This window comes from Cuculus canorus, chromosome 11 (genome assembly GCF_017976375.1).
Source record: "Cuculus canorus isolate bCucCan1 chromosome 11, bCucCan1.pri, whole genome shotgun sequence".
Classification (NCBI taxonomy): domain Eukaryota; kingdom Metazoa; phylum Chordata; class Aves; order Cuculiformes; family Cuculidae; genus Cuculus; species Cuculus canorus.
The window spans coordinates 15,570,923-15,583,853 of NC_071411.1; the positions used below are offsets into that span (position 1 = coordinate 15,570,923).

The window sequence follows — 12,931 nt, forward strand, 5'->3', positions numbered from 1 at the left end:
AGAGTATGGGGACACATAACGAAGAGTTAGAGGTAGTGACTGTAAGGGTAAAATGTTTCGAAGAAAAGATCTACTGCCACGCGTCCAGCTGCATTACCATAACCGTGGGTATTAATTGTTGTGCAAACACCTACAGGTCACTCTGAGCATAAATTATGATTTGATTGCTTTTCTTAAGGCCAGCAACGTGATCAATAACCTTCATTTAGAAATAGACTCTCGCTGCAGGCAAAGACTTTATTTTGACTCAAAGCCTTGTGATTACCAGATGGGTTTTGCTGCAGTAGTGATTGTAACAGGCCCTGTGGTGAGAAGTTTTGTCACCTGTTCACCAGCCCATACTGGTGTTGGTGGGAGTCCCTGCCCTGACCTCCAGCTTCTGAGTACAAAGCCGCCAGATTTAATGCTGGGGGCCAAAATTGTGCTTGTTGCACAATTTTGCAACAAAAACAAAGATGAGGGAGGGTGTGAAGAACGGTTTTGGAAGTATCCTTAGGAGCAGGAACAAATAGCCTGGTTCTCCAGGGACTGACTCCTTTTTGCAGCACTCTCTTTCTCCCTGTTTGCAGCAGCTCAGCTCAGCTCAGCCCCGCTATCACTCCTGAAGCAGCTAAACGCAGTGCTATCTCCAGCAGCTCTGCAAGGAGCTCTGGTGAGTGCTATGCAGTGGAGCAGGGACTGAGGGACTTGTACTACCTACAGGTTGGGAAGCAATAACCAATGAGGGCTTTCCTCGTCAGAGAGGCTGGAGGTGCCCATAGCCCCTTGGAACATGAAGGCAGGAGGAGAGAACTCACCCTGCAGGCACATCACCTTAGAGGCTTCACTGGAAGCTTCCACTACAACTCCAAGAAATAACATAGAGAGGGAGTTTTACTTCTAGGGGAATAGCTCATGCTGTGCCAGGAACTTCCATGAGACATGGAGAGCCAAGGGATGCTTGTGCCACTCCAAGGTGCGTGCCATGTGTTGAGCAGGCATGACCGTGTTCTACCTTGCTTCCAAATGGGCCATATAGGCACCGCCCAGAGCTGGGCAATGGATGGAAGGAGAATTTTCAAAGGAAAGAGCATTGACAGTCCCTGGCTAGTCTTCTTTAAATAGAACAAGCTCAGTGAAAAACTGAAATTTCATTTTCTCCCAGTTTATGGACAAACAAAAAATAAAAATCAGCTTTCTCACCAGCTGAAAGGCAAACTTCATGTTTCCTAAAGAAGCTGAAATTTAACAATCCACATCTTTATATGAATATTTTCCCCTTAAGGAATGTTGTGTCACTTTATTGGCATTCAAGGTTCTTAAAGTTTAAAATACATTCACCTCCCCTACCATAACTTCCTGAAATAGTAAAACAAGTCTCAATCTTATTCAAGTTCACAGTAAAATATTTTTGCTATATATTTACAGCAAGGTCAACATTTTCTCCCTAAATTCTCTTGCTTATAATTCATTTGAATGGGGTGGTTTCTATGTCATCTTTAATCTTCTAAATGCATCTTAAGTCCCAATGATAAATCCTAGAAAGGAGTGACCCATAATGAATTCTTAACAACAACTTTATAGCAGAACAAATACACTTCTCTAATACGCAAACTGTTAAATGTTTTCTTATCATACTAAAAGTGAGAATTAAATTATAATATGATGAAAAAGTAGCAGTTTGCAGTAATTCCAAATGTGGCAAATCTTCAGTAGTGCATAAAATTATTCAGTGAACTGTGGAAAACATCAGAGCAATTCTAGCCTTAAAGCTTTTCTTCCAACAACCAAAAAAGTGCCAAAAACAAGCAAGCATAGCTAAGCATTTCATCTTGGAAGCAGCTTATTGAATTAATAAGACAAGTCAATTAATGTAATGCTCTGTTGCTTCAGGATAGAACATGAAAAGGAAAAATATGGAGCTGTTTACTGTAGTGAGATCAAGCAACCATGAAGTCTGTAAAGCTAAAGTTGCTCATTTCTCTAAATCCTAAGGAAATGATCAGCATAGCCATTGTATATGCTCTCTTTATACACATCTACGCGATGTGGATCTTCTGCTGTTCAGGCACTGCTTTTAGTATCAGTTTACGCCCTTTATGAGTCTGTTTTGCCTCTATACTGAATAAACTTGAAAATGCATATCCAGTATTGTTCACACTGAAGGATGTTGGGTTATGTGCAGGGGGCTCACCTGTGTTTAGGGGCATCTCGGTGCTGGCTGCTGAGGGAAGTTACCACTGAGGTGCGAAGGGTATTTTGCATGAGTATTATTTTGCTGTCAGGTTAGAGCGTGCATTGCAGGGCACTGAAAAAAACTGAGAGCTGCAGGTGGGAACTCTCCGTATTTCAGCAGAGCAACCTGTGTTTAAATCATGGCAAGGTTCTGATAAATTGAAAGTTAAGGTTGGTAATCTTTGCTTTCAGGTCAGTTCTTCAGTTTTCATTTAACTTAATGCTAGGCATGTATGTGCTTGGAAAACCTGATTCTAGGTGTCTGTGAAAAAGCCTCTGAGAAGAACAGACTCAATTAGTGATGAACAACTGTTTTTCCTATGTGATAGACTGTATCTTCCCAGAAATCCTCATTATGCAAACGCTGGGTTTGATTTGAAAAAATGGTAATAATCCTGATCAAGAACTTTACCTGTTGTGAACTTCCATTTTTCAATTCTTCTCCCAAACCACTGCCTTTGATTAGGAGGGACTAATTAGATCATTTTAAACAGGACTGCTGCAGGTTAATGAGCAGTACAGAAAGCAACAGGCTGTTGGTGAAGATGAGTGCCTTAATTATTCAGGCATAAGATGACTTTCATGTCTCACAGCAATTTGCGGAGAACAACTCTCCCATAGCTCTTCTGGTCAAATTCTGCTGGGAGCATAAGGGCAGCAGTTGAAAGAGAAACTGGAGACAGCAACACACTGACTAGGTCTACACTCACACAACGTGGTGCGGTTGGCTTTTAGGGCTCCTTTGCAAGTGTCAAGGCTTCAAATGGTACAGCTACAGGAGGTGCTTCAAAGCACAGTTACTGTAGTCTCCAGGTAGATGTCAGGAGTCTATTAAGAGAGGAGTACATGAAATAGAAATCAATGACAACTATGTGCTAAAACATTTTTAAAGTTTTGTGCTGCTCTTTCTTACTTTGCCCCCAGATCATAAGTAGCCCTGACTGTAAGAAATCCTGTCATTTTTATTTTCCTTCACAGCTTTATTACATAGTGGAGAAATGGATGCATTGTGATCCCATCAGAAGTATTTTTTGTAGTTTGCTGCTAGATGCTCAGTCAAGATGTTATTGTTGAGAAAAACCACTGTGACATGTTGAAAAGCTTTTGAGGGCTGTGTTTAACTTCAAGGTCTCATAGATCATATGTAACAAGCAGTCCCAAAGGCCACAACAAAAATAATTATTGGGGAAAAAAGAAGACATTTTAAACTCAGTAATGGGGTCCACAAAGCAACATAATTAACCAGCAGCTACTGTGGAGCAAATCCACTTATGAAGGAATCTAATATATTCAGGCAGAAAACAGGTGTTGACCTTTACTGTTCAGTGTGCTGGGATGAAGTCAGTAACTTCAGTCGGAGAATCTTTCTAGGTGGCGGTTAAGTCTATGTGTGTGGGTAACTTTCCTATTTTGCCCCGGTTCCTGTCTTTCTCCTGACCCTACTGGGCACTGGTGACATTTTGCTCTACCCTCCCTTGAGGTCAGCGACTAAAGGTTAAAAACTAGCATTGAATATTAAACCTCTTTAACATGTATTTTAATTTATAAGCTATATGAATGGGTAGACTATCAATACAGAATGGACTGCTTCAGTTTCTGTTACCCAGAGGTGGTGTTGACATGATGCTGCTGGAAAGAGCACTACGAGATCAAGTCACTTACTATACGGACACAACACTTATAGGAAAAAATGGTAAGACTGTGCACACCATTTTAAAATCTCCATTCAATTCTGCTCAAGTCAGAGTTAGAAACAGGTTAAAGGAGCTAAAGCTGTAAACAAAAGTTTTCTGACATGAAAAAAAAAAGGTGGGATATAAAAAAGGGTGTTTCAGTTATGGGAATAGGTTGGTATACTGTTTATAATCCCACAGTGAAGCAAGTGATGAGATTAGCTTTTGCTAAATAAGACCAATGGATTCTTATCTTCTTTGTTGTTTTGTATGTTAAGTAAAAGAATAAGCTTTTGTGTGAGCAGAATATCATTTTCTCTGCCTAGGACAAAGGCAGAGTGGAGACGGGCTGAAAAGGAGATAGGCTATAATAATATTTAGAAATCAGGTACTGAGAGAAAAGCTAACACAGAATGTGATATTCTTACAATAATCACATCTCGGCACAGCTAAGCGTGAAAGGCCACTGTAGGCTCGTAACAGATTTGGGGCTTTGGGTGCCAGACTTACACCCCTGCCCTTGTCTTTCTAAGTCTTCCCTTTCTCCTGTGCCAGCTCAGGACAAAGCAGTGCAAGGGCATACCAATTAGTGATACTGTGATTTTCCACCTTTTTTTACCATCCGGTCACTCTTTGTGCTGATTTAAGCCCATTAGTTCTTAGAAGTCAAGGTCAGAAGAAAATGAAGCCAAATGAATGAAGTGTTCATTGACGCTGTCTCTTGAAAGCACACATCCAGAACACAATAATTCTTAGTTGCAATAGCAGTGGCTACTCAGCTTTATATGTCTTTGAAAGTCTGGTGACCAAACAGAAAAGGGGAAAAGCCAAGATGCTCAAGAAAAAGCATTGTAACCTGATTGTTCCTCTTGAGCAGCTTTGAACCAAAGAAAGCCACCAAACTCCGCTAAAAGAGCAGTTAAATATAACAAGGTTATATGCCTCAGTAGGAAAGCTTTATTTGGACTGTTGTAATGTGTTGCAAAGTTGTAAGTGCCATTATCACGCGTACCCATCTTTCAAATTCAAGCTAGACTTAGATCAGTGAAACAGAGTAAGAACACTTTTATCTTCAGCCTGTGGCACGCCCTAGCTGGTACGCTGCTTTATACCAGTGTCTGCGAGAGACTTGCAGGACCTAAGGGACTTGGTGCCAGATTTTTAAAAACTCTGGACTGCTTTATATGTCATATTATGAGATCTGTACAATTCTGGAAAGCAGAGTCTTTCGGAAAGGAAATGTGACTGAAAGAGGACCAGGAAAAAAAAAAGCCCAGGAAAAGCCTGTCATGTCTGTGCTTGCATCCCATACTGTGCATTTAACAGTAACTTGGCCTGTTCTTTACTGTCTATTTCAAGTCCAAGAGAAATCCGGTCAAATCAATAGTGACAAATCTTCCTCTTGGAGAGGCATAAACTGATGGCAACTCTGCAATAGTCAGTGTGCTGAGTTCTCAGTTCTGTTCAAGGTGTACAAGACTGTAGGAGAAGCAACAAACAGCACAGGTTCAGTGAAGGTGAGGAGCTGACAATTAACTCCACTGCAAATCAAGTACTGGGAGCATCTGTGTTTTTACACTAAGGCACACCCGAGATGGACCCTGTGGCCCCGAGCTGAGGATTGCTGGTGTTGACAGCGCAAAGATGGGGAGCTGCTGGCACCGCAGCTGCGGCAAGGTTGGGATCTTGCCTGCCAAATTACACAGGAAAAAGGAGAAGAAAGATCACCTAAATCACTGCTGTTGGAGGGGAACAGCTCCTTGAATTGGGTCATGAGAGTACAGCTGCCTTCATTTTAGACTGTGGGGCAGTAGCGGTGATAACATACTAATAGAGATGGATGAAAATAATTAAGTGGTATGAAAGGAAGGGGATGAGATAAAATGAAATGAAAATGAAATTAAATAGTTAATGAAGAAGAATGGCAGGTGGGAGGAAGAAATTGCATATTCCTCTGAGCAATATGTTAGGTTATGGATAGTTTGCTTCCAATCTAGGTGAGCCTCTAGCCCTCGTCTCTAACCAGATCAAGGACTGCCATCTGATTATGAAAGCAGATGAGAACTAATGGGAAGCAGGTAAGCAATCTGATGCTCAAACATGAATATTGTTTCTGGTCATACATATCTGATCATTTTGCTGCATGGTGGGAAAACAAAAATAATACAACGAGTGTTGGATGAAAAGATGTCCTGCCCAGGCCTGTCATATGGGAAAGACTTCTGTACATTTCTGAGGACTGCTGAGGAATTAGAGGTACTTGTCAAACAGCAGCAAAAGGTTTTATCAATGATCTGCCAAATGTGTCCACATGAATATTTGTCAAAAAGAAAGACTCATTTACCCTGTTTAGTGTTTTATCGCTTGGCAGCGGTGCTTATGTGTTTTAGTTGAGAACAAGTTATTTGTGCTTCTTGTTGGCTGGTTCAGGCACTTTCTAGTGTGGGGGAATGTGTGCTTTCTTTGTTGAAAGTCAACTTCTATATGAAAATCCTTCTATTAGATGGGCATCTCTGAGAAATCATGACCTCTAAAACAAGGGCTGTTGGCTACATCTCTTTTTCAGCCCATCACGGTTAAGCACAGCCATTTCTGTACCCTTTTCCATTTCTGCTCTGATCTGAAAGGCTTGAAGAGGCTTCTACTCGGGAGCCATGAAATCAAGCTAGGGCAGGACTGTGTCCCTCTGGGAGCAGAAGTTGTTGGAATAGGTCTTCCTTGCATCAGTGGTTTGAAAATCCCAGCTGAAGGGAGGTGAACAAGCTCTGAGCAGTTGCTGCTTGCAGACAATTGTCCACACTTGACTGCAGGCACCCTAATTTTGCTCTCTGTGATCTGAGCTAAAAGCCAGAGTTTGCTGTCAATGAGATTTCACTGACGTGAACCGTAGATGAACCATCTGCAATGATGACCTAAAATCCAGGAGTCCTCAGTTTTACTGCTGGCTCTGCTGCAGTTTTTGTAGCATAACGTTGGGCAGGTCTCAAGTCTTATGAGTCTCAGTTTCCTACCTGCAAAACTGAGGATTCAGTTTCTTTTCCTCAGAGCGGCATAGTTTTGTAAAGTATAAGTATTTGTGAAGTTAAGTGTTTTGACTGTGTGAGCATTTCAGAGAAGAAACCATAAATATACGTCAGGCCTATGATCTGAATTCAAACTGGTGAACTAGAAAAAGTGTTGACAGCCTTAAACCAACTGTCCTGTTCACACACCTCCTTCTGTCTACCTGAAAGATTATTTGTGGAATGTGTTTCTATTTTTCTCCTACAAAAAAAGAATACCAAGCAAAGAAGCATGACCCATTTCTTTGTCAGGTGAGCTCTAAACCCTGCTTACTGGGATGTGACTGAGGTATTGATAAAGAAGAAGCACATTTTAGGCCGCAGTATACATCCGGCCACTGAAGAAGAAACAGACTGTTACCTGCAGGTGAAATGGATGTGCTTTCCAAGCCAAGGTACGTTTATCTTCTCTGCAGCTTCTCTAAGATCTGTAATTATGTTTTGACCATACGTTGAAACAGGAAAGTGGTAAATAAGGAGAGTTAGGAACATCGCTAATCATTTTATAGTAGGAAAATATGCAAGCAATATACTACCCAAAGAACCTGCAAATTCTCTTCATGGTTGATCAATAGGTCTGATAAGAGCATCAATCATCACAAACCATATCACCATCAGTAATTTTTCATGGTCCTTTTTCTGTGTGATGCCAAGTTTGGGTGCACATCATGCTGTTCATAATTGTTGGCTATAGGAAACACTTGCTCCATGAGTCTTGTTTCTTCAAATTTAGCATGTGCCATACCCAAAGCGATATCAAATCATACCACACTGAGCTCTTTATTACCAGAGATTTTTGGACAGAAGCACATAATCTAGATTTTCTTACTCAATAGGCAGATGGTAGCTACTTCTTTGTTTTCAGTATTTTTTTTCAACTTGTACATTTTAGATTTACATAACTTGGTTTCACACATCTGAAGAAGAAACACTGACATAAATCTAAGTTTACCTTCAATGCATTTACAAATATCTTTCATTTTTCCCTGACATGACTGTCTAGACTTCTGCCAGAAAGTGGGAACTTTAACTTTCTTTTCTGTTGATGTAAATACTCTTTAACATTGTGCAGAGAATATAATGACTTTCACTTTCTCCTGAAGATGTGGGACGCATTTGCTCCGGCACTGAAATGCACACAGTTCCCATTAGCTAAGGCAAAATAGCAGCTCCAACATCCTCCCAATACATACTGTGCGTTACTGTGCATATCACTGAAACACACAATCAGTGTGATTCCATCCTGGTTGACTTTTTTTTTGTTATTATTGTTATTATTATTATTATTATTATTATTATTTTCAGTTTGGTTCACTGAAACAATGAAGGTTAGCTTCATCCAGCTCTTAATTGGACTTCGCATTTTATCAGTCATTATTTTTGCAAAGGCCTTAATTCCCCTCTAAAACATTTTAATTAAAACAGCAATTTCTCAGTGCCGCACTTCATGAGCAGATTTTGCAGCAACTTCAAAGAGAAGCAGATGTTTACTGAATTTGGTGTGGTGATATTTGAGGCTGCCTACTGGCAAAGAAAAATTCCTAAGCATCTCTAAGAAACTTTGCTGTGGTAATGACAACGTTTCCTTCTTATATTTTAGCAAGTCTAATATTTCCCAGTCTCAATAGGCATATTTTAGAGACACGGACATAAGCATTGTTATCTGCTCACTGCCTGAGCCATGCCAGACACACTGCTATGGGGTAAATACCTCTCAATGGCAATACCTCAGACTTTGGCAAAGGCTACAAGAGGCCATGGCTTGGTTTGATGTGTGTGGGTCATCTTACAGAGTATCAGTAGATTGGGAATAAGGAAAGCCAAGCTCAATTTCTGCTCATCCCCCCAATGTGATTTTGAATTACCGTTCAGCTTTGTGTGTCTCATTTTCCACTGGTAAAAGGATGACAACATATCCTGGCTTTTAATCAACTTACCTCCTAGTTGCAGGGTCTACCTCTCAGTGCACCAAGGGTTTCCTAGAGGGCCATAGGGTTTTTAAAGTGTTGTTAGTAAAACTGAGAGATGCTATGGATTTATTTTGGAGGAATTTCTCCTTCCTTGTAGCAGGTGAACCTGCACCTGGTGCAATGGTCTTAGTTTGAGACCACACCTATCTGTGGGTAACTGGGCAGACAGCGGTCTTTCTGTGCTCAGAAGAAAACCAAAGTTCTTCTTTGGACGCTTTTCACTCTCATTATCTTTTTGAAGAGGAAATAATAGAAGTACTTAGAAAGAGCATATCCATTTCCACTGTGAGCATCAGGCAGGGCCCAGAGTGGAAAGTCAGCATGGAGTATGGCGTGACACGTCATGTAGCTGCTTTAATGCTCAGGGTAATTACAGTGACAAATTTCTGCTTCTTGAAGCATCAGGGATTGAAGTGATTGCCCTGAAGGAGAAAGAAAGCTGGCGGGAGAATTTTGACCAACTCAAGGTTGGGAAGTGCAACACTTCATCTACGTTAGATTAGAAGTGATTAGCATGGCCAAAGGGGTCCTGTGAGAGACAGGTAAGCAGGCTGAAAAGAAATTGGAAATATTAAAGAAATGAAGCTGTACAGGATAAAGCAAGTTTTACAATTCCCTATCCCCCTTTGATTTGGTAGCATTAGGTGTACTGAAGGGTAGATTGGGCAGCCTTATGCGTGACAGCAAGATACTTTTCCACATGAATAAACTCCCTGAAATTAACTGAACTGCTCAAAAAAGGTGCCTGGAAATGTGAACAAGGCCTGCACATTTCAGCCCTCAGATCTGATCTTTCTTCAGCAACTTCAGGGCCAGGCTGCCTGGTGAACAGCAGCAGCTTAGCTAGAATGGGAATTCAAACTGCTTGCAGTGAGTAAATCAACGTCTCTGTGGATGCATCCTTGTTGAAGAGCATCTCATCTCAGCCTAATCCGCCTTAGTAAGAAACAGATTAAAATTAAACTGAACAAAACTATTCCTGAAACAAAATCAAGGCTCAGTCACAGTTTGCTTACCACAAACTGTTGTATGTTTGCTGTGCTGTGGAAATGCCCACGTGTGTATGTTTTAGCTGGTGGCAAATGCTCTCAATGAGAATTATCCTGGCCTACAATGAGGGAAACTTAAATTTAGATTATTTTCCCACATGTGCTGTGGGGTAAGAGCTCAGAGTCAGGCAGTCCCTTGTGTGTGGGTGTGCCTGAGCACTCGAGGTGTCCACAGAGGCATTTGCTTAAGCTGAAATGCCTGTTGACCAATTGCAAATGGGCTCACAAAAACCCCAAACCGTATGTAAAAACCCTCTCACATGTTGACCTGGAATGAAATAGCTTTGTCGTTGTTTCAAAGAATTGGTGAGCCAACAATGCAAAGCTTTGGAGTTGGTTATTGAGTTTTTACTGTAGTCTCGAGCTACACAAAGTCCGAAGACATTGTATGTACAGTACATCTTTAATAAGAAGGGAGCTCACAGTCTACCAAACTCTGCCAAATAAACTTTTAATACATACTGTACGTCACTCAGTAGTTGTCCATCTCTTCTTCACGGAATACAGCTCTAAAAATATTTTCTTGGAAGAGGATAGAATTATCGTTGTTATATATCAATCAAGTATGGTTAATGAAGCAAAGCCAGCATGCTAGTATTGCACAAGGGGAAAAGCCTCCAGAACACAAAGTGGAACAACAAATGCCCTCGAAATTCTGCCGAAGGGAACAGGAAGCTCTGGATGCCACATCGGTAGGATTCATGTAGCTCTTAGGCGTCCTTGTACCACAGCAGGTTTGCTTTGCCTCTTCACTGCCACACTGCCCTCTGAAACAGGTAGGGATCCTCCAGACCATTACAAAAAAGAAACAAAAATTTACAGCAGCTGCAGCAAAGTGTGGTACTATTCAGTTTCTTGAAGAGTGAGGGTTTTATTTCAAAATATCATATATTAATATATATATATTTCTATATATATATACTTTAACTGGTATAAAGTAAATTGTAGATCTAAACTTATACTGTTGTTTTTACTTTGCAATCTTGGAAAATTTACCATAAGAATCATCTTCTTCATTTCTATTTCCAGCTGTCAAAAATCAGGGCATTATTTCCACTGAATACCTTCTTTCACAGAGTAAAGCCACTGTTGTTATCTGGTAAACAGTCAAAGTGCAAATAAGGAATCCATTTGGCTTGTAAATGCTGAGATGGTTTTAAATTTCAATACTTTGTCCTCATAAATCAGCAGGGCTTTCACTGTCTCCATGCAGACGGCTCTCTGTTAGGTCCTCGGATGGATCTGCAGTAAGAAAGTGCGAGTGTCAGTTATATAAAATACAGTATGAGATGAAAGAAAGACACAGACTTCATGGCACTTTGCCCTGCTCATGATATAGCTGAGTTTAAATCACAATATTTTGGAGGGGCGATGTCTCTTTTCTCTTGGGGTGGCAGGATATGCAAGTGGCAGACCCTGAACGATCTACCTTTGCCTCGGGAGATCCTGGATGTGCACCACTCACCCAGGCTGGTGGTGCAGGAGATGCCAGGACAGCTTTGGGCATCCGACTACGCCCACCCCAGCCTTCCACTCTCCCATTCTTAAAGTGATGCTAGTAGTAGACATGGACATGCAGCTGGATCTATCTTTCTGGTTCATTTGGACCGCCGCCAATCCACTTTCCCCAAAGAAGGGCAGGATAGGAGTGTCTAGCTGTATAATAGTCTAAGTGACTTCATCTGCTCACCTTGGGTGAGATAACAGGCCTGCAACAGGCTGTAAAACGACTTATGGCTTCTTATGACTAACACCAAAACTGAGCTGACTGAGTGCTCTAATGGCTTGAAGAGGAAATACCAGTGCCCAGAGTTTTCTTTAAGATGCTGAAATAAGGACTGACCAGAAGCAAATATAGCTCTCTCGATGAGAGGCTTTTGTTTCTTTCGTGCACACAGAAGAATGACACAAGGGGTCCAACCCTTTGCTGGACAACTAGATCAGCAGTGAAACTTAAATTGACTTGAAAACAAGCAGGCTCAGGCATTAAATCAGGGCTACAAATTATTAGCTAAGCACTAGGTGATATAATGAAATGCAGCAGTAAGTCTTATAGCAAGAGATATTTACTATCTTACGCTCTCCCCCTTTGAACTGACCTCTTAATTACAGAGACTATTATCACCGAAAGACAGGGATTTCTTTACTGCTCTAAAGAAAATCTTAATCTGGAAATCACCTGACATATTAACCTAGTTGGACAGCTTAGAAACAGCAAATAGATCCATTTACCATTTCCTCCGTTCCCCCAGTTCCCATTTTCTGCTCTCTTGATTTGCCACTGTCAAGTGACCTTGCTGGGTTTACTCTCTTGGGGATGAATACATCCATTTCTGGTTTTTACACAGCCTCAGGATTTGTTTGGTTGGTGTAGGAGCAGAGAATGACGAGGGACCACAGAGTCAAGGGGCTGTAGACACCTCAGCTGCTATTCCGTGCAGCATGAATTGAGCAGTGGATGCTAAGAAATGTGATGCTCAGGTTTCTTGGGACACTGTAAAATGGTGCATTTCTCTGATGGCAAAATGTATGGTAAACCAAGTGTTACTCTGAAAACTTGGGGTTCAGTGGATGTCATAGAGGGCTCGGGATGTGAAACTGGACAGAAGCTCCAAGCTGAGCTTCTCTGCTAGGTGGGAGGTGTACTTCTGTAGAGTATCAGTGGAAAAACATTTTTTTTGCGGTATTTATGGGGCTAATATATGAATGCCAGGTGTTATTAGTGTGGATTACATAAAAAGGGCACTTTGCAGTGCAGTGTGCACATGAGCCCGGGCAGAAAGCCCCGGGGAGAGCACTGTGCTCCTCAAGGGACCTGCAAAGAGTATGTACAAAGTTGTGTGCAGACACCAACCCAATGTCAAGAGCTTGTGAGTGACTCCCTTGCTGAGGTGGGAAGTGACAAAACATGGGATGCATGAAGAGCCATGTGTTCATGTTCTTGGGCAGCTCTGGTTCTTAGA

At 41.4% G+C, this 12,931-nt stretch overlaps 1 protein-coding gene across 1 annotated transcript in view; it reads right to left on the reverse strand.

Annotated features, from left to right (window-relative positions):
* Positions 1-547: 547 nt before the first annotated feature.
* TAFA1 (TAFA chemokine like family member 1) overlaps positions 548-12,931 on the reverse strand; it is a 239,343-nt gene continuing 226,959 nt past the window's right edge. Inside the window, exon 5 of the mRNA XM_009563106.2 lies at positions 548-11,210. Within this exon, the coding sequence (XP_009561401.1) occupies positions 11,193-11,210 (18 nt within the window). The 3' untranslated portion in view covers positions 548-11,192. The remainder of the gene's footprint in view (positions 11,211-12,931) is intronic.